Here is a 23404-nt window from a genome sequence, read left to right on the forward strand (position 1 = left end):
CACACACACACACACACACACACACACACAATCTGCTGTGTCTGCAAACACCCTCCGAGTCAATATTCTGGCATTACATATGCAATAAACCAAAGTGACGACAGCATTGATTAGGCTGGCGAATAAAAGATAGGCTTCGCTGATTGTTCTGTAAGTGATAAGTGATTCTCTCCTGTCCTCCATTTGATTACCGAGCTTGCTCCCTTCTATTATCTCGCCTTCTTGCTTTGGCTGCTGTCCCAGGATCCACAGGGGCTGACATATGTCTCCGCACCATGCCGATCCAACATTATATTCTCCCTTACACACCTATACATCTCATCAAGGCAGCAAATATCACAAGGAATCCAATTTTTGTGGCTTCTCTCGTGCTGAGCCAACATCTTTGCGCACATTCTGGCTTTGGTTTATATTCAGCAGCAGTACATTTATCACTAATGGGTGAAAATCCATTGATTAAATTTCAAAAACTACAACAATGTGCATCCGTTTTATCCTTTGAGTTGAGTCTCATACAGACAAGTCAGCCACGTTCTGCATACATAAGCAGCTAATCTATTCAGTTGGATACACTTTACACTCGGATTTTTTCGTTTTGCAGAAGCACATAAAACGTGGCGGATGCCCCGAGCAAGGAAGCAGCTGGGGGCTTGTGTTTGTCAGAAAAACCCAGACTGGGGTGGAAAACAAGATCAATTATCCAGAAGTTTGTCTGTCTGGGCTGGCAGGCAAGATCGACATGCCAAGGATGAGGACACAACACAAGCTGAGAGATTACAAATGGTTTTTATTGAAGGTTATCTGTGCGGATATTTCAAAGGTTGTACCACCATTGTGTTGGACCACCATTGATTTCAGCATTAGAGGTAGCTCAGTGCCTTCAGTATATATACTGCAAAACATTATCACATCAGAAAAAAAAAAATAAATAAATAAGTAAAACAAACTTTAATGATGCCCTACTGCATGCAGCACCAACAAATGAAAGGGAAGCTATTTTAATTTTTAAAGTGAAAATATCTTAAAAACGTGAAAGCGGACAAGATCAGGATAAACATACAAGCCTTAATGTAAACAAAAACAGGAATTCACAAGAGAAGTCAAAATTTTATCCACAGGATGAAAGCACTAAACAATAAAAAGCACAAATGTCAGTTGGATACACAGAAAATAACTTTCTAATGCCAATTTCAGTGTCATGCCACTGTGTTCAAAAGCTCCTCGCATACTTTTGATACAATCAGTTTATTGTCGTTATGCGACACTGGCATCATTTGCCATTCTGCTTCTGTCCTTTCCCCTTTACATCCAGGCTTCATGCAAAACTACAATTCTTAAAAGACAGCCCTGCATGTGTCATTTATAACAACATTTGCAGTGGCGTGAAAACGTGCTTTCCTCCAAACATGTTTCTACCGTTTTTGATTTTTTTTTGTCACACTTAGTTGTGAAAATATCTGTCAGATAACCAAAGGAATTAGAAAACGCAACTTTCTGATGATACTTTCTTTAATTAAAGTGAGAAAAGCCATCCAGACCAAGCCGAACCTATCTGAGAATGTAATCAATGTGCGCGAGCTACCAGAGTTTTCTCCAGGTGTATGGAAGCAGAATAGTACCCTTTTTTGTGTATTACAGAACTGCTGTTGGAAAAAAAAAAGATTTATCCATATCCCTGAGAAGAATGACAATTTGGCTTTTGGGAGCTATTAGGTGTGAACACAGTCACAGCTTGGGAACTAAAAGAATGCCACCCATCATTCATATTAAGGTAACGCTGCGTTAAAGCTAAAGTTGGAAAATATGTGCTCCAGATCTGTTAACCAGATGGTTCTATAGTTGAGCAGGTAGCCTGACAAATTAACCAGCTAATATGACTCAGCACAGTAAGTCCTTTAGTTCTTTTATTTGTACTATGCGTACCAGAAAACCTTGCCTAAAAGGCCACAATCAATTATTCAGTAATATTTAAAAGTTTATCACTTTCTTATTTCTTGTTCAGTTCTTTAGCCTGACTATGACAGCAATATTGCACAGCGTCAGCTTCCATCCTGAGGAAAGAGGGAGACCAGGAACCAAAGATGTTTAAGGCCTACAGTGTCTGCAGCAGAGGAACGATGTCTGTCATGTCTAAGAAATTGACCGTAGACATTATAAGACTTGAGGGATGTCTAGGTTTTCAGTTTGTATGAAAGAAGCTTTAAATCTTTCAAATCTTGAAGAAATATTAATCAAGACCACTTTAAAGTCCAGAGGAAAATGTGGTGTTTAACAAATGTACTTTAAAGAAATGAGAAAAACCTGGGGAATCGCGCAGAGATCTGCAACTTTAGTGAAAAAGTAACATTTAAGATTGTAGTCAAGAATCAGACTATGGCATTTTAGTGTTTACATTTGGCCTCCACCATTGTTATTCTTGACGTTCAACGTTTTAGCCAAGCATTTTTTTTCCTACCATGCTAAAACACATTTTAAGGAAGATGCGCAATAGTGATATGTCTTGTCTGTGTGAGGCTGAGATTGTAATTAAATTTCTCAAAATGACTGGTGAAACTTTGCAGTCAGGTGAAACAAAAGGAATGAAAAAAACTCAAAACATTTTGGTTCAAACTGAAAAATACATTTGTGCCAGGTCCATATATTATATATATTATATATATATCAATTATATATAATTGATATATGATTATATCAATTATATGTAATTGATATAATGCAAATGGGTTAGGGTTAAGAAGCGGAGTTCTTCAAGTGGAAGAAGGAGCTCTGTTCAGGAGATATACATTTACTGATATTGTTTATATTCTATCCATTTCTCTACCCTTCGACACCTTGATAAAAACAAGCACTCTGCTGAATTTACCACTGCTTTTCTGCTTCAGTTACACTACCAACAATCTTGCACTGCGTCACAATCACATGACCAAACAAATACCACGTGACCAACCTTCTGCCCTACCTCTCCAGAAACAAATAGCAACAAGATGGAAATAAATATCAGTTGTTGACATCAGCCCAGTTGTATTTATCGAACCAACCCGGAATGTTAATAAATGACTAACATTGGCCGATACCGATGTTTTTGCCGATACGTTGTGCATTCCTCAACACTTTCTGCAAATCATATTACCAAACTTGCGATTTGCTAACTGACCTTTTAATGACATCCAATAGCACTTCAGGCCAACTTTCTGTATCTAGAGGATGTATTTGACAAGCTTGCAGAAAGAAGATGTATGCTGCACAGGATGCTAGCAGGTGTTTAGTCTGGAAAGAAACTGCAGCTGGTTTAGTGTCTACATCCTGAACCAATCACAGGAGGAGATGTAATGAAAGGGCACTCACACGCTCTGCTCATTGAAAAGAATAGCATTCGTTGGCTCGAGTACCCGACACATCCATCTTACCGAAAACTCCACAAAACAGTCATGTGTCCAATTGCCAAATAATTTGCTATAATATAGTTGTAGTCTAAGAACATAAAAAAGGGCAATTTAAAATACAAGTTTCCGGAAAACGCTTTGAACTCTTCAAAATGTAATTGACGTCAATTATGATGCGGTAAACTGTGTCTTGGTGTTCTGATCAGGTTTTTAAATGTCATCCCATACCTTCAGCTTGAGCTGCCGCCCTTTGATGAGTGAGCGAAAAGCACAACAGAAAGATCCAAACAGATGAGTGCGCCATGCTCGTCTTCTCCTCGTTTCCTCCTTCAGTCACCTGCTTCTCCTTCCCAGCTCTTCCCAAACTCCACTTCACAGTCAATTACAACGCCTCCATGCTCCTATCTGAAAGCACACAAGATGAACAGGGAGTGACAAAGTAATTAAGGACCCTCTAAGATAAAACATTTGTAAATATCTCACAATTATCATGCAAAAGTCCTATTCAAGATTGTTTTCCTTCAATTCGGATACAGTCTTCTTGACAGATCTTTATACATCTAATGTGGAGGTTCTGAACAAAACTTGCAGAATCTTTAGGTATTTATAATGTGCAGGTTAGGGCCTTGAACTCTTGCTGGCCTCAATCACTTCCCTGCAAACAGTTTTACAGCCTCCTCCCCGAGGCCAGAGAGATCAAAACATCAAACAGTTTCTAAGTTGTCTAATAGAAACTTGCTGGGTAAAACCAGTCGTATCATGCAGTAATTTCAAAGTTTAAACATTGGATGATTGAAACAACAACAACAACAAAAAAAACAGGGTTTGTGATTTTAAAATTGTCTCGTTCTAAAGATGATTTTACAACTGCTCACTTTGATATCAGTAACTTTCTATTTTCTCTTTAAACTGCTCATCTCTGTCTACAGAGTTGTCAAAACTAGTATTTGTCCCCCGAAGATGTCGTCTGTTTTTCAATTATCAAGCAAATTTTGAAAATGGAATGTAATTTTTGTTTTTTGAGGAAAAGAAACTTTCCAAACAAACATGGAAAAAATAAAGTATGACTTGCAAAATCATGAACAACAAACATTTTTGGTTCAGTTTCACTAGCCACATTGAAGCCCAATTATTTCCTGGCTGTAGATTTAAAATATTACTGCTTCAGTTAATGTCAGTGTTCAGTTAATGTCGAAATGATCAAAATGATCATTTTGAATCATGATCATGATTCAAGACTTTAGTGAAAGTAGTCTGTGGACTGAAAAATCAAAAGCATGACTCTAAACTTTAAACTAAAACCATGACAGAAACAGGACGTCATTTGGGCTGTATATGTAATGGCGTGATGAGCTGGAATCATTTTCAGCACCTGGCGGTCTTGTTGATTATGAATTATGCTCTCAGCAAGAAAAACAAAGTTTGCGACTCTGGTGCACGTAATTTATGAAGCAGAACATTGAGCCAAAGCACATTAGGAAGACTACCTAAACGACTACCTTAGACTTTTCATGATAAAAAAAAAGGAAAAAAAAAGAAAAAGAAAACTACCAATGTAGCTTCAAAGAAAAGTGGGCCAAAATTTTCCCAATGTTATGTAAAAAACTTATTGCCAATTATCACAAATTATAGCAGTTGTTGTTGCCAAGGGTGGAACATCCAGTTTTTAGAATAAGGGGATAATTATGTTATCATTTTGAGCCAAGTTGACTTGGAAAGGTTCTTTCCATCCATCCATCATCTAAAGTAGCTTTTTTGTTACAGAGTCAAATGTGGGTTAGAGCCAGTCTTTTTTAATTAATGAAATTATTTAAAATGTTTAATTTCTTAATTATTTTTTTATTATTTTTTTACTCAGGCTGTCATACATTGTATGATGTATGTAATCATCTGAAACATTTAACTTTGACAAAAAGGCAAAAACAACAAACATACAGGAACCAAATTCTTTAACTGCAGTAAAGCTTCATGTTATTCTAAATTAATATTAGAAAAAAATTAATGTATTTCATACACTTCATAAATGTATTTCATAAATGTATAATAAATGTCTTTCAAACAAGTTTGAAATACATTTCAGCAAAGTGATTACTACAGATCTTTTAACTCTCAAGCTACTTCCGTCAGGATTTTTATAAAAACGTTTTGGCTGCTTCCTAAAAATATGGCTTCAAGATATTGTTTTACTGCAAAAGCCACAAAAAAAGAGTGAAAATACAAAACAGTTCAAACAACAACAAACTTTCAGGAAGCAAGAAAAACCTGTCCAAGAATAATTACAGAAGTTGGAAATATTGGCAGCCTTTCAACATTTTTAAGTTAATTTTAGAGTCCGCCGCCTTTAATTTAATTGCCATTTGCTTACAGTGGAATAGCCAGACAAATATTTGAAAGGATTAATTACAGAAACCAGAATAATTTGAAAATCAATGTCATAAAGTAAAAGCTTTAGAAATTTAAAGACTGGAAGTTGGCCATAGGATTCAGATCTATGCTTCTCTAGGGGGTTATCCATCCATTCATCCATTATAATCATGCCTAATCCTGACTGGCATGACCATGATGTTTTCCAGCAAGCAGTGGAAAACACACAGCAATGGTGTTAAGAACTGAGGAATGTAATATTGTACCTACACTTATAAATTGATGTTTTTTCTGGGCTAAAATGGTACCAAGGGATTTTTCTGTAAACACAGCACACACCGTCTAAAAATCACTGTGTTACAAATTAATTTTAAGGGGTATTGTTCTACTTTAGTTTGCAAATTCAGGTCAAGCATCGTGCTAATTTATCAACAAAATAGTTTAATGAATAACATTCACATAAGCAAATGCAATCAGCATCTAATCAGACTAAATCTTTAGTCAGTACAGCACACTTGCCAAGACCTCACACAGCACTAATGACTCGTTAAAAACCAAACTGAATGAGCTTACCATTAAAGAGAAGAAAAAACTCCTTTTAAAACTCTGAACTGATCAAGAGAACTCCTGCAGGTATGTTTTACATTTGGTTGCTAATCCCCACATACCTTGCAAACATCTGGATGTGAGAGTTACCCCAGCATGCGTAAATGACTAACATCAAAAAAAGCTCTGCCTTCACTCAGCAACATAAAAACTTTTTTTTTCAATTCACTTGAGCCCATCTATCATGCCAATAGGCTTCACAAGCTTCCACCAGAGAGCACTTCAGCGGTAAATCTATATGATTACAGCATAAAAAACAAAGATAAATGTGAAACCATTTGAATTCCAGAAAATGCCTCCATGTGATTTGACCATCTGGGCTACAATGGCTGAAGGCTGAATAGTTTACAACTACTGCAGATGGAAGTGAGAACTGGGAGGGCTTGAACAGCCAAGGAACTTCACTTTCCCTCTCACATACCAATGCAGATGTGAGATCTGTCTCTGCATGCATCACTTTAGTGTTATACTGCAGGCAGGACAAACTCATGTCATTATAAATGGCAGGTAGGGGATTACTTTCTGTGTGCCGTGTCAACAAGCAGAACCTTTTAGCCTTAGACTGGTTTTAATTTAAGGAAACATTTTCTAAGTGTATTTTAACTGACAGATATTTCCTAAAACAAGCAGCTATAGAAGCTACAATAACAAAATAAAACAAAACCGGCATTTCAGTAAAACCGAACTTAATTTTTATGGACAGAGTTGACTACAATGTCTTTTCAGCCAACAAACTGCAAAAGCGTGACATCCGTCACCACAGATAAGCCATGCATTCCTGAGCATGCTTGTACTGTTTAGCTGACAAAACTGAAACAACTGGACTCATGACTGTGAAGTACCCCAAGATTAAAGTAGTATTCAGCGCTAGCAGGCTTGAAGATGTCAACAGAACCAAAACAGCAAACATCAAAGATGACTTTCACTCAACAAGGAACCCCCTACTTTACAATTATGCATTGATAGCCTGAACAGTTTTCTTTGTCCTGAGAATGCAGACATGAGCATGCTCCAGTTCGATAGATTTAAACTGGATAATCAAACTCACATGTCCACTTCAGCAACTCCATGAGATTAAAGGTTTTGTTTATTGCTCAACAGCTTGCAGGAACATTTTTTAAATACACTACAGCAAACACACCCTGAGAATTTGAGAATAATGGTTGGACAACACTTTCTGATCCAATCTTTGATCCTCTTCCTTTCCGCTTCTCTTTTATGAGCTGCGACTGCATTACAATGCCAAGAGTTGGCATTTCAAGGTTAATCTTGTTCATTTCTGGCACCAGAGTAATCTTTAATTACTTCAGGGATCCCTGCTACCGGGATCGGCTGATCAATTTGGAGCAATGAACAAAGCACATTTCTCCTTTTGAGTCTTAAAGCAAAAAGAAAACAAATGCACCTCTTTAGACACTTTTATATATTAATGTGTATTACTACTTATAAGCAAAACAGCAGATTTGAGAAGTAGAAACAGAGCAATGTTTAGTCTCTTAGCTTAAAATGTTAGCATGTTGATAAGGGAAAAGAAATTTGGAAAAATGTATGTTTGCAGTCTGGTCATAAACCATACAACAAATTGAGAATTAGAAAGACTGTGTTGTGGTAATTCATTCATTGTAGATCCATTTTATACAAAATATCGTGCAGTCAGTCTAGCGGTTATTTAAGTGTTAACCGCAGTGTTCCTCCAAATACCTAACTTATGACCAGCATGGATGTCAGACATCACCACTGCTCATAGCAACAATGCCTCAAGACATTCCTGCACTGTCGACAATCATAAGTCAAATAAACAGACAGATGTCCTCAATGATCCCTCTGTGACTACATCCTGCTCTCTTACCACGCTGCTATCACAAGGATTTTTCTGCTTTGTCAGAGAGAAAGTGCATTTATTGTGTTTGCGGCTTTTAGTTCACCGCTTTTCCATGTGGATTAAGTAATGTTACAAAATGAGGTTTACCACCCCTAGCCTTTATTCCCACCCCTCCCCTTTTATTTCCTATCTCAACTTCTCTCTCTCACACACACACACACACACACACACACATACACACTTCATATGCCTGCAAGTCTAACTGCATGTCAGCTATTTCTACATAATGGCATTTTCCACCTCACCACTTCACAGGATGGATTATCCCCGTAGGTGGGAAACTGGTGACAGTGAAGAGAGACACACACATGCACACACACACACACACACCACTCTGAAGCATATGTCTTTGGTGCAACACATCAGATCTACAGCTGGCTCACATGCTAACAAATACAGGCACACACTTTGATAAGACTTACAAGTTGCAGATTCTTGTCAAACAATTTGCATTTGCACTCAACCAACCAACCCTTCGTCTATGCAGACATAAAATACCCCCCACCACCATCTACCCTACATATAGTTTCATCTTCTGACACTGCTCTCATCAACAACTTGATGTGCTCTTGCTATTCATGATGCACTACAGTTGACATGACTGCATAATGCATCTTCTCTTTTAAGCCTCTGTTGAATTTGAATGGGTAGATGCACAACCAAAGGCAAATGCACATGTGGACTGGGTCACAACCCGGCACAGGAGATTGATGTACGAGTCTTAAAAAGATTGTGTTAATTTCCACTAATCGTTTTATCTTTATTGCAGGCGAAGAGAAAGGTAGGAGCACATTACGGTCCCTGGCCTTTAGAGGCATTACTTATTTTGACAGAAATGTACCTTCTACCTTTAAAGAGCAACAGAAGAACCTGAAAATCAGAGTAGCTTGCATCAATTCAGAGGTTCTGTCTGCAAGAGTTTTGTGATGTTGAAATGTATAACTACTCTAACATAGTATATCAAAGAGAAGTCATGTAACCCTAGAATGGGCTAAAGCTTTTTCACTTACCAAGGAAGACATTATCCTTTTTGTTAAAAAAAAAAACAGAATAAAAAAACAAGATAAAAATGTATCCAAGATTGTATCCTTTGCTATATAGATGATTAAGAGAGAATAAAGGGGTACGTCCGTCTGAATCAGAGTGACAGATGGTTGATGGGTTGGAGTAAATGAATGAGTTTCACTGAAGAGAAAAGTTAGTGAAAAAAGGGGTGGAGGTAAAGCTGCAGCAACCTGTTGGATCCAAGGGAGCTCAAATAACAGACAAGGCTGGGAGATAATTTACATAAAGGAGGAAATTGGTCCCAATTATGGATAAGCGATGACACTACATGTTGCATCATGAAATGCATGGATGCAAAAATAAACTGCAAAGCTCAAACATATTGATGCAAACCATTGAGTTTGTGGCAAAAATAAAAAAAAAATCTATTAAAACCTTTTGGCAAAACTCACTTGAATGAATGACTAACATGTTGGCACAAGCAACCAAGGTTTCAGAACCCCAGGCTACTTTTTTTCCTGCATTTCAATTCACAGGAGTTTTTTTTTTAGATAAATATAAAAGCAAAAGATGAATCCCTGTTTGACTATGTAAAAAAAATATACATCTACCCCACCTTTGCAGAGCAGTTTAATTTCATAATGAACATTGAATCGGCACAACAGATATAAAATGTGGAAGTGTATCAAAGGTCTACTTTTATTCTTTATATCATGCATTCAGCATCTGTATGCTCATATAGAAGAAAATGGCTCGCAGAGCAAATAGTGACCCAGAAGAGTAAAGGGAAGGAAGAAGATAAATCTGTCATGTTTTACAAGCTGTTGGTGGTTTTACTTGCACATGTGTATGTGGGCATGTGCTTTTTTTTTTTTTTTTTGCATGTTTAGGGCCTTTGGGTCATTTTTAATGATAGACCTGAGGAATGTGGTGACCCATTTAATAGGGCTTCTCCAGCTGTCAGGGCTGACATGTTGTAAATCTGCACACACAATCAGGGGGCGAGTCTTGCTGATGAGAAGATTCAGAGAGCACTTAGTAAAAGGGGACAATACATCTGATTACGCCACTTCAGTGTTTTCTGCATGGGTGAGTTTTCACTGCAGTCATTCATTTCAGGTTTGATCATTTTCCCCCCTCCATTTTCTTTAAGGTGGTTCTGATGCTAAAGCCATCATCAAAAGCCCAATGCCTTCAAACATCTCAAATTGTGTTTAAGAGTGGTTTTTATTTAACCTGTCTAAATATATAGGATTTTAAAAATGTGAGACACTCGTGTCTCACTTAAAAAATAAATTATTTATATTTTTATTTTTTTTGTGATTTGTTCCAAGGAGGTGAAAAATGATGTAGCTGGTTTAGAAATTGTAAAAGAATAGATTTTAAACTGAAGGGTCAGAAATTCCACACAATTAAATTTTGTTCATTTCTAACTTTTCAGATAGTTTAATTCTTTACAAAAGGTAGTCATACCAATTTTTCACTTTTTTTTTACATGTATATGAAAGGATCTCAAACTCCAGCGCATTGATATGGATTTGATATTATTTCATGTGTTAATGTGATAAATTAAGTCAAAGCAGTGTAGAATTACCAAAAACAGAGCATACATTTATGGTCGGCCTTCATTACTCTTATAGATAAAATCCAGGCCAAGCAACTGCCTTCAAACGGTGTCTTGATTGGTAAATTGAGATGCAAACACTAAGAAACACAGCAGACAGGTCAGGGATAAAGTGAAGAAGAAATTGAGGCAGAGTTTGGTTCAAAAGCAATATTGGAAGCTTTCACCATGTCACAGGTCACTGTTCAAGCCCATCCCAAAATTGGAAGAGTATGGGAAAAACTGCCAACCTGCCAAGCCATTCAAGCCCACATGGACAAGGCAGTGAGAGTTTTCATCAGTGAAGCAGCTAAGAGTTCCCGTTGCTGTGGAGAATCCACCACACTCCACAAATAGGAATTTATTGAAGAGTGGCAACGTAAAAGCCATAATTAAAAAAATTAATAAAATAAAATGTATATATATGAAGTTTTATTTTCAGTTTGCCACAAATCATCTGGGGGGCAAAGCAAAACATGCATGAGAATAAAGTTTAACATTTTGGAATACCTGAACAACAGTTATGCGACTGAAACTAATTGCTAATCACCCCTGAACACACTGCCCTAATAACGCAACGGGGCTGCATTATGTTGTGGAGATGGAGCAAAATACAAGACAACCCTGGAAGAAAGCCAGATAGAGGCTGCAGAGAACTCTGTGACTGGAGCAGAGACTCACCTTTCAGCAGGACAAGGGGACCGGACACACAGCCAGAGCTGGAAATTACTTTTGCATTTGCATGAGTTTTTCATTCTATCCTTGACCTCTGAACCCCACCCAATCATTCATTTGAAATATTTTGCATCCAACTATAGTCTGTAGATGACATATGAAAAAAGAAGTCCTGATGTAATTCTCTGCAAAGTCAAAGTTTCGATTTTTCTGTCATATTAGTCCCAGTGCTGTTGATTCAATGTTCCAACAGCAACAAGTATGGAACAAATATAAAAGAGGAACTCAAGCCTAATGAATTGATATCGAACACAATAAAAGATGCATTTCACAATCCAGACTTATTTAAAGAAATTAAACTGTTATAATCACTAAAATCTGTATTATTTAAATTTTGCAGTGTGTTACAATGGTGAGAAATCCAAAACTCATGATTAGTCACAATAATATTGGATGTTCTACCTTCTTGCATAAAACACAAAATGTTCTCCAAAATCTCTGAGGAATGCAGCAAGACAGCCCAACGCAGCACAAACAAACCCAGACATGGGGAGCTAGTAAGTCTGAATGAGAGATGGCATTCCAACGCATGAAAAAGGTGTTGTAAATTTGTCTGGCTTCAGGGCCATATGTGTCTTCTCGCTGCCCCACTGCCGACCCTGACCACATGTTCGGCACATCAATCAGGTCAACTCTCACTAAAAGAGGTCACAGAGTTGGAGCAAAAATGTACTAAAATTTGCTCTATGCATCTCTACATATGACTGATCTAACTGAAGAGCTAGATCAGCAGAAATCCATCAAGCTTGCTTACATTTTGTAAACGTAAGTAAGAGTGTATTGTATGAATTTGTAGAGTTATTAGTTAGAATACATGTGAGTGTCTGTACATTCACAAGATTTACCAAATACGTTGTCAGAAAAAACATAATATTTTTCTATAAAACACACCGAAATTGACTAGAGTGGGACTTCATTAATATTTCACCAAAATATCTGCCACTACACTGCTGATTTAGAAGGAAAGCAGTTAAAACGGCTCAATGAGAAACTAAATTAAAGAAAAACCATGACATCAACTACATTTTCTGCTATTTGGAAGCAAAATTAATCATAGTGGACCTGGAGGAACAGAAATATGAGGAATGGTCGGTGAGGAGTTAACCTACAGCTAACTGCATGTGAACCGATTCCATCTAACCTTTATTAAACTAACGATCCCCTGGGAGCATATTTGGGAGATAAAAGGTGGAATGTGTTCAATGCAATCTAAATAAAGGATCCAAGCACAGACCCACCTTTTTCCCCAACCATGGGAAAAAGGAAAACTCACCTTTGAACTGAGGGAAGGAGACTAATTAACAAAACGCAAAGGAATTTTAACTAAGCACAAAGGAGAACAAGACTGACACCAAAGAATTAACTGAAGGTGCAGTCAAAACTCAAGAAGTAGTAAGAAGCCAAACATGAGAATTAATAAGACGTGACTTTATAATAAAGAACAGAAGAGGAGAAACCCAAATGATAACCAAGAACTCAGGATCAATCACCCCCTTCAGTGCTCCATTACCGGCCATGCCACTGATGTTGTTTGAAATATAAGTACATGTAATTATATTAAACTTCTTATATGATTTTCTATGAGATTGTCCATTCAGCATCTCTGCCTTCTGGCAACTGTTCAAAAAGCTCCTACTTCTAATTTGATCAAACAGGCATGTAATACATTACAGACATCTTTTATTTCTCCTCCGTTTTCCCCATTTTGGCTTCACTGGTTCCATCAGGTTATGAATCACAATCAAACATTACATAAGCTGCCGCTTGCTCAGCTCTAATTGTCCAATTTCTCTCAAATTATGTTGGAACTCTAGCTCCGACTGGAAATTAAGAGTTATCTCTTAAACGGGGTCTTGTAGGATGATGTGTGGGAAAATGATTACAGTCTTATTGGCTCATTCTAAAACAGGAGCCAGACCTTGATCGCTCTCTTTACAGCACTTCGCTATTCTCCTCTCCAAATCGGGACACATCACCTCCTGCTGCAGTGTGAAATCTGCCTCCGAGGCTCGTTTTCCCATGCCGCCATTTCATTAGCTTCCTGCTTCCTTTTGTGTGGTGTTAATGCAATTGTTGACAGTCTGACAGCATGAGACGGGTGTCAGACAGATTTGACGCTGATATCAGTTTTTATTTAATGCCGTCATGTTTGGGTTTCACACCGGGGATGCGGGCAGCCTCTCCGCGGCTTGAGGCTATTACAGTTGTGATCCACATCCATAAAGCATAAAAACTGGGCAGAGTGCCCACCGTTGTCAGCTACCAAAGGTTTCCTCTGTGCCAGTGCTTTTAGCACTTCAAACATACGTAGAAACATATGTGCCCTCTTAGAGCTGAAGTGCTTAAACGCAGCATATGTCACAGTTTGACACAGAATGGGGGAGGAAAAATAAAAAAAACAAGGATGAGAAATATGTAAGCAACACAAGAATGGCTAAGTGGTCACAGAAAATCTCTCCTGATGTATGTTGATTTTATTAACCCTGACTTTTTTTGACTATGAGTGAGAAGGCAGCCGTCATGGCAACAGAAGAAAAGCAGTGGGTGCAGCATCGTATCTGTTACTTTTCAGGAGGATGAGCTGCAGCAGAGCAGGCGATGATGCACCGCCCGTCTGAGTTGGAATAATTTGCAGAAATGCAAAAAATGTTTTCTGCTTGATCGGCCCTGATCGGTGACTGGGTTTGTCAGAAAAGGGAAAAGAAAACAAAATCTGATTATTTTCTGGTCAGTGAATGCACCACACACTTTTCAGGTGTTGTTAGTACCTAAGAAAGACTCAAATCGAACTATTTTTGAAGTGTGACCAAATCCAGGCCTTTCATTCAAGGATCCCCTCCAAAATGGCTCGATTCATTACAATTCTGTGACGAATTAAATCATTTTCCTGAACATTTCCTTTTGTATTTGCTCAAGTTGTCTTTGTCTGTTGTGATGTGTTGTGTCACCTGTGTCTTGTTCCGCTTGTCAAGGCTCTGTAAATATTCCAACGTTGATGATGACAGAGGAAAAGAATTTCTACTTCAGTCCAGGTGATGAGGTCAGAGGGCTTAGCGGCTCGTCTCGATGACAGAACCGTTTCACACATTTAACTTGTTCTGCCTTCTCTCTTCATCTGACCTGTTATTAAAAGGAAGGAGAATAAACATTGTGGGTGAAAAGACAGAAAACTTGTCAAGGCCAATTTAGAAGTATCTGGTAAACTTGTAACTGTGCAATTACTGTTGTTGGCAGCTTAGTATGTCAGAGAGGTCATGCTCAGTTTATAGACATCTTTGTTTCTTTTTTTTTTGTCCAAGTTTTCACCCAGAATGAGTCTGAACTTGTCTGAGAAGTGCCAAAAGGGCACTTTTGATTGCTTGAGCCTGCACACCTATCCACCATGACAATTATTACCAGATTATGTGCTCAACTATGCAACAGAACCTCCCATATGGTGTCACTTTGATATTTGAGTTACAAAAGCTGATCAGAAATCAGAAAGAATACCAATTTATGTGAAGTGGAATAAACATTACACTCATATTTTCTTACAAGTTAAAAATGACATATTAAATCTAGTTCAAACAATGGCTCTCAAAAGTCCTTTAATTCATAAAGAAAATGCACATGCATGTTTGATTTCACTATTCTAAGATGCTTGAAGAGTTTTAGTGTATGTCACTGCCAGCTGTGTGTATCTAAAGACTCTCTAGGTCAAAATGTTTACACTGCGAAAAACCTCCTTTCCTTTAATAATCTCTTAATATCTGTTTACATAGCTCTCTGTTTGCTTAATAGTATATGAAATTTTAAAGCTTACAGTGTTTGCGCATGCGACTGACTCCGGCCTTAACAGAACAACAGACCACTATGCGAGATTGTGTTTGCCTGACTGATGGAGGAACTGCATTTAGATTTATAGTGCAGAGAACTTTGTGGAATGTGCTTGTGTTGTGGAATGCTACACAGTAGATAATGACATACAAATACACACACGCGCACACACACCCACAACCACACGCGCACAAGCAGAGACAAGTCTGCTAAGAGCAGGTCACTGGAGCTCAGCAGCAGTACTCAATGGGATGGAAAATTGCTGAAGGGCGAAGTGTGACTATAAAAGCGGCTACTTTATGTGCATAATGCAAAAATGGCCACATAATAAATTTGCAAAAAGTAATGTTTGCGAATAAACATGACAGCTAGCAGAGATGGCGTTTAATAAATGGTGTTGTACAACGTCCAAAACAATGATGAAAATTGATTTGCAAAAAATAAACACTGATTAAACATGAACATTTGAGACAGCATTTTCGGTATGCATATTCTGTCATACAGTCTAATGTAGCACTGCTCTGCTCTCTGGCGAAACGGTGTGTGCTTACAATGCTGTGTTTTATTCCACCTTCAACGACAATGGTCTCAGTTTTCCTGGTATTTATAAGCTCAGCGTGGACCAGTTTTAATCCATAACTATTTGTGCTGATATAATGAACTCATTGCTCCATCTTTTCAGCATTTCTAAAGAAATACCTAAACCAAGGCTGAACTCGCACTCTGTCTGCAGACGAGCTAAGCAGAAACTCCAGGCACACAATTTTCTGGTTTCTCTAGAAGACTTACCAGTAGGCTACTAAACTTGACAAAAAAAAAAATCTAATTTTTCAGATTTTCAGACATAAATACTGGTGCAACATTTATGTCAACTATTGTGTCAAATGTGCTATTGAAAAAAACAACAACTTGATTTTAAGCTCATCCACTGAATTTAACCAGTAAATGGTTAATGCGTATCAAAATTCACAACAGCAAAAACATATGGTGGAGCCGAAGGATTACAAAGATGGAACACCTGGCAGTTTTCACATCCTGTCATAACCTTTGTCCGCATAATCCACCTCCGTCTCTCCCCCCTCTGTTACAGTATAATGGCCCCTTTTGACTTTTCTCCCCCATTGTGTGTGCCCTTTGAAATGTCCATCTTTGGTTTGATTTAATATGCATAACACAGCATGAGGGCACAAGGACAGCGATTTGTAGGACAGTGGGATAAAGAGGAAGTGTTCGCTGAACCCTGTAAAATTTACTAAAAGCATATTATGGATGTGTATAGCAAAAACGTACAGGTAAAGAGGTTTGTTTCCCTTGAACTTTGCACATATTGTCAAACAGTATATTTGATTGAGATTTTATGTGATAGATTAGTGAAGAGTAGTGCATCAAAGTCACAACAAAACCAGGGAATATAGTTGAATCAGCTGATTTTTTTCCCATGATTTTGCTTTAGATGACATTTTTGTGAATTGAAGCTATATAAATAAACTGCACTGAATTTGTTGTAATGGATTTTATTCAAGGTGTTGGAGTAAATATGATTTAAATATAAAAGGACACTATAGCTGTCAGATTTGTATTTGCAATGAAAAGTTTACTTTGTATTGGTCTTTTGTAGAAAGTGAAGGTCTGACTTTCATAACATGACTCCTAACAGCAGAGAAAAGACGAAGAAAAAGAAAAATGGAGGGACAGAATCAATTAAAAGACAGAGGGGTAATCTGATTAGAGAAATATTGTGTGAGTTTGTGTGTATGGCTGAGGTCTCTGTTGGAGGGCGTGGCTGACATGCTGCAGGTCACACACCTGCAGCATGTGCGTGACCTGCACCTAAGTCTCCAGACACTTAGGTGCAATCACCTAAGTATCTGGAGACTTAAGGAGATTTTGGACTATTAGTCTCCACCTGTTGATCATCCTTTCTATGTAGACCCAAGCCCCCAATAATCCTCTGAGTATTTTGTCTTCCTTTGAGAAGCACCAAGTCTAGTTAGAGTGAACTCAAACCCTCGTGTTGTCTGAGAAGATCAAGAGAAGGATAATCTAGAGTGAGAACGTTTATGAAGACTGGAACTGCCACACTCTGAATAGTCAGCGACTGAGAAAAAGTCCTAAACCAGAAATACTTCTGGTCAAGGGCTAAAAATCTGAGACATTCAAACATCCACATGTTCTCTCTTTGACACACTTAGCCACACAATGTCAATAACAAACCCACGAGCTCGGTGACATCCCCCAGGTGTTTCTTCAAGTCCCAGGTGAGGTCAGCTCAGCCTGGAGGGGGTAGTATTCTTCCAATAAGAGGTGTTTGGTTGGACACGTCCACTACCTGCAGAGATTTCCCATTTGACACAAAGCCTGAGGATAGCCAGCCAATCAGATAAAGCAGCAGGGAAAGTACAATATAAATTTGTGTGAAACTCCTTCCTCCCAAAATGCCTAGCTTTTATTTCTAAATAAATCTGCAATTGGTAAGAAAAAAAAAAATGTTTTAGACATTGTATTTAAATAGTTGTTTCCACAGTCTTATTGCATCTAAAAGGCTCTGATGAGAAAAGATCGTGATGAAAAACTATTTGCCCCCTTCTATTTTTGTCACTTGCTTCATGTTGTCCAACAAATTTTTACTTTAGTACCAAGAAATAGAATCTTAAAAAGGACTTTTTTTTTTTTCAAACAACCTCAATGAAAAAGTAATCACTCTAGTGAGTCACTATTTAAATTTCTCCCATGTCTGACTCATGCGGTCAGTTAGTGTTTTCACTCTGCTGTGTCATGTTGACCTCTTATGAGTTCAGCTCATCATTTTGGACATTTTTGGGGAATAAATTACTACTTTTTAGAAAGCTTATGTCGTCTTCCAGGTTGTTTTGTGTGGTTGCTGACAGTTTCTATCCAAGCATAATTTCTTGATATTTGTGCGTAAAATGCTAAATGTCCCTCTGGTAACTGTGCATCAAACAAAACACATTAAGCAAAAGAAGTGAAATTCTCAGAAAATAACACAATAATGGGTGAGAGTGAGACATGAGAGCACAAAATAAGTTTGTCACTGCACTCAACAGAAAGCCTTTGCAACAATTACATCTTTTAATAGGATGATGACATTTAGGAACATCTAACTGCATTCCTTACAGCTATAATCAAATAATGACTAATATTGTGCGACACTTTCAGAGGCTGAAAGATGAAAACTGAAGCACATGAAAACAAGCAGAATATTTATACATTTCATTATGATGAAGTATTGATGTTCACATCAATATAAGCTTATGAATAAAGCTCTTTTTATTCTGTCCTGAAGTTTCTTTTAATAAATTTTTATTCAGATTGTAAAGCAGACTTTAAGTCATGTTAAATTTTAATCAAAATGGAGACTTTGATTCATTCATGCATTGCCTGTGAGCTTACCAGGGCTTTCAAGGAATCATTAAAGTACTAAACTGCGAAAGTATAAAATAAAATAAAACTAAACTAAACATAACTGGTCCTTGCAAAAAACACAAAAAGTTGTTTTCCATGGTTTCCACAATACATAATAGATTTAAATTCAATCAGCATAAGGGGGTGTTGGTTTATGGAGAGATACAAAATGAACTTTTTCTTTATTCACTGCCCAGTGAGTAGAGATGCATGTGGTCACCTGATGCAAGACTTGCTTAAATTTGCTGACCAACTACAGCCTTTTTAGCCCTATAAATGTGTCTCCAGTTTGAACATAAATGTGCTGTGCAGTCAGCAACTAGTTGCCTTGGCCGGTACATACCTTGACAGAAATACTATCACTATAACATCTAGCTTTACTCTGGAGAAACACCAACCTTATTAGTTTTCAATTGCTCTCGCTGACTCCTCCCTTCACATCTACTTTCCTCTAACCAGAAACACAAGAGAAGGCAAAGGCATGCTGACTAGCTTTTCACCTTTTGATTCCGTTTATAATGTGGAATGCTCATAGAATCACATCTCAGGTCATACAGATTCAGGAGAGACTTCTTTGAACGAAATGCTGGAGCTTACTGTTAAGAGTCTGTGGAGCCAAAATAAAAGTAAGAGAAAACCGCACAAGGCGCCACTCATGTCAGCTGAGAACAGGAAGTGGAGGTTACATTTCAGAGAAATTGGAAAATTAAATGTTCTCTGTTCAATTAATCTCAATTCCATTCAAATAGAATGGTCGGAATTGGACATAAACATACAAGCACAAATCCGTCCCAGCTTGCATCGATAGTTTAGTGCAGGCTGGTGGTGGTTGTACATGGGTGACCCTAACCATGGAAAAATGTTCAAATATCTACGTGCTATGAAAACACACAGTCTTTCTATCTTACCAGGAACTTTCATTCATTCTACCTAAACCTGATACCAATCCTAAGCCTAAACTGAACTCAATTCATACCTTCATCCTATGCCTATCGCCTAACCCCAAAACAGCACTTCCTTTGAGGTCTAGGCTTTGGGCCCCATAAGGAGCAGTGAGTCCTAACAACATAATATTTGTTAGAAAAGTGGGCCTCATAATATATCACATACACACAACAACAATTAGAAAGTGGAAATCAGTCAGTGCATCTCAATCGTTTAAAACCCTGCAGAACTTCTAGGAACTTCTGGTCTGGATGAGGCTCTCACACCTGCACAATAAAATTTCTGCTGTGCACAGAAAAAGATAAAAACTGTAATTAATTGAATTTCTATACCAGTAACAAAAAAATAAACAGCAAAATATGCAAATGTTTATAGCACTGATGGAAACAAAGGACGTTAACATAAGCAAAGTCGCTATCTGCCTTTTGAACTCCCTGCTCACTCAATAAATATGTACATCAAGGAATTAAGTGCTCCTAAATCTGCATTTTGTATTGATTATCACAATTATGCACTATTACCATCCTATTATCTGCACTGACTGCCTTTAATTACACTGGAGAACAAGAGGAAGAGTGAAGATGGAGAGGGAGGGAGACGCTGAAAGTGAGAACGAGACACTACACGGAGAGACGGATGAAGTAAGACGCCGCACCCAACTAATTAAAACAGAAAGTTTTTGTTTCAACGCTCTGACAGGGAATGAAAGTGGAGGGGAATTAATCTGCCTACAGGGAGCACAAGCTTTACACACACACACACGCACATGCACACACACACTCAATGGTCCGTGGACTTGTAGCGAAAAGGACTGCAGAGTGCTGTTGCCATAGTTACCAACTATGGCAGCACATCATGCGACAGAGTTAATGCAGAGGTGTGTGTTTCATTTAAGCTTTCATTGTATCAGCAGCCTGACCTCACCCAACGTTGTCAGCGCGAGCACGCAGAGCGAAAGGTCACGCAGATTAAAACAAAGCGTTTGTCGGAACAGATGAAATCTTTGCCAGCTCTTGAAAAACAGGTGGAAAACTATCCAAACAGAAAAAAGATGAGATACTGAAAGAAGCTAAACCAGGGCTGCACGGTCCACTCAAAGTACTAGCCTGCAACTTTTAGATGCATCCTTTCAACTCACCCAAGAAAAGTTGTACTTAAGAGTACCACTAAATCAAAAGGAAAAGACAGACACCTGAAAAATTAAGAGCAACAACAAATTTAGTAAAACACTACTTTAATACGGAGTATGTGTTTGACAATAATACCATATTTAACCACCAGACAGAAATATAAAATTATGTGCAAATTCTGGTATATTAAAGGCTGAAATACAATTATAAAAAAGATCAAAATAACAATTACAAAAAAAGTGTTGAATTACAAGATTCAACACTTTTCCAAATATTTTTTTTTCAAATGAGCTTTAAGAAACCCACACTTACTGTAGGGCAGTTAATGTATGTACAGTGTATTCAGATATTCAGAACTTCCCACTAAATGATAAAATCCATGAATACTTGAGGCGCCATCTGAAAACACTTAGAATCGACTATTTTAATAGCTCAGCCACCACATGCATCTTAAAGTGGACACAACCCCTCCCCACAACGGGGAGGGGTTGTGTCACGTAAAATCGACTTACGAGCTTTACATCAGATTATAATGAAAGACATACCTGCAGTCTTGCTTTGATTCTTTCATGCACATTTGAGGAATCCTTGAATCTCAGCATCAGCATTTAGCAAACACCTGGTGGAACTGTGTGTCTGCTGAGGTGAGAACTACTTCTCAGTGCAACACTCCTAAAAACAATTGAAATGGCATAATGAGAAGCATTGCCATGACGATGTGCTGAAGGCAAAATGTTGGAAAAGAGTAGGAACTTCTTAAATAGGCAGAGGTCAATTTCCAGGCATCAAATTTCTTTTAAGTCATGTTTGGTATATACAGAATTTTTCTGACAATAAAAGGCAACAGTAACTTGAGCGTGCTTTAAGAATATATATAAGGAATATCCCTTTAATATGGAATAAAACACACAGTGGAGAACATCTTGACAATCTCGCAGAAACTAACATTTTTGTCCAGTTTTACTTACATAAGTGTAATTGTTGGGTTAAGCCTGCCACAACTCCAAAGAATTAGCACCACTGGTAAAAGTGACAAACAAACAAAATGTGTTAGCATGCAAGTCAGATCTACCATACCATGCCATACCAACTTTATTTATAAAGCACTTTGAAACAACCATAACTGATACAAAGTGGTGTACATTAAAACACAACATAGCAAAAAATAAATAAATAAATAAAAACTCTTACAGTTTAAAAACAAACAAACAATTTAAAACTGTGGGTCATCAGATGGCTGCCTTCCTCCTGCCAATCATTCCCTTCTGCGGTCTCCTACCTGAGCGTCCACAGTCCGCACAGGAGATAAAAGTCTTCGGGACAGCCCGTCTTCTTTGAGCCTCCGAGGCGCAGTAGCCATTGGCAATCACTGAGCCGTCCGGTGCTTTCTTAGGCTTGTGGTTGCTCTTCCTCTAAGCCAAACAAACACCAGTTTCTCTATTCAGTTTAAAACAAATGTGAAAGACATTTTTTTTTAAATCCCTAAAGTATTCTGACCAAATGATATAAAACTTACTGAAAAAAGGGAAAATATTCTTTGAAAATTGTCTAAGTAGAAGGAATAACTTTATCTATAAAGATTAAAGATTGTCTTTCATCTTCTTGCATCCAATTATTTTATGAGTCCTCAAAAACAAATCCCCGTTAAATCAAACAGAGTTTCTGTTTTGAGATATTGTGGCAGTAAGTCAGTCGTAATACTGTTTCTGGAGGTTCTGCTGTCTGAATAAGAAAACAGTCATCAGGGAGTTTTGTTAAAATGGGTGGAGAAGGGACAAATTATGTTAAACAACACTGAAAAACAGCAGAATGTATTCCAAGTACTGACAACTCTGACTATTTACTCAATTATTATTATTATTTTTTGAAAAGCGTGAAAAACATTACTCCAGACGCTTATCTTAAATGCACAGTTAACGACAAAAAGCAACATGTGTTTTGGAGTGTGCCTTTCCTGATAAGAAATATAGCTCTAAGTTTTCCAGAAATATTTCAATCACACACTGATTCATTCCCAAGATAACTTTGCATGACCTGAGCGCAGCCCCTGAGCTAAAATTGAAATCTGCTGTGTTAGTCAAACTGATGTACTGCTGCTTCCAATTACTTCCTACCATTCAATTCTGCTTCTCGCTACAACTCCTTCTGGAATGGAAATATAGATTAATTCCCCTTTCCTTTCATTTCTCGAGTATCGTGAAACATATTCATAAGACTGAGATCTTCAGCTTTGTGTAAATTGATATCGTGCTTCTGCATATCTGTGCCAGAGTGGCTCAAACCTCCCTCAGACGTAACCCAGCAGCAGGTCTGTTTCTCGCAGAAAATGGGATCTCCTTTTCTATCTGGTGAAATGTGTTAGTTTTGATGACTTATGCCAAAAGGGAGGGCTTATGTAGCAGTGTGATGTTGTTACACTAGATTGTCAAGTGATAAGCTATTCCGGTGGGAACTCGTATGAGCACTGGTAGCTTTTATTTTGAAAAGACGGCAAATCCATTGCAAAACAGCG

General features: G+C 37.8%; 1 protein-coding gene across 1 annotated transcript in view; it reads right to left on the minus strand.

The window, feature by feature from the left end:
- col7a1l (collagen type VII alpha 1-like) overlaps positions 1-21459 on the minus strand; it is a 50679-nt gene extending 29220 nt beyond the window's left edge. The window contains exons 1-4 of the mRNA XM_017302667.1: positions 21438-21459; positions 17613-17723; positions 14527-14698; positions 3612-3788 (exon numbers count right to left, since the gene is read on the minus strand). Coding sequence (XP_017158156.1) covers positions 3612-3687 — 76 coding nt within the window. The 5' untranslated portion in view covers positions 3688-3788; positions 14527-14698; positions 17613-17723; positions 21438-21459. The remainder of the gene's footprint in view (positions 1-3611; positions 3789-14526; positions 14699-17612; positions 17724-21437) is intronic.
- Between the last annotated feature and the right edge of the window lie 1945 nt (positions 21460-23404).

Source organism: Poecilia reticulata, linkage group LG23 (assembly GCF_000633615.1).
Source record: "Poecilia reticulata strain Guanapo linkage group LG23, Guppy_female_1.0+MT, whole genome shotgun sequence".
Lineage (NCBI taxonomy): Eukaryota > Metazoa > Chordata > Actinopteri > Cyprinodontiformes > Poeciliidae > Poecilia > Poecilia reticulata.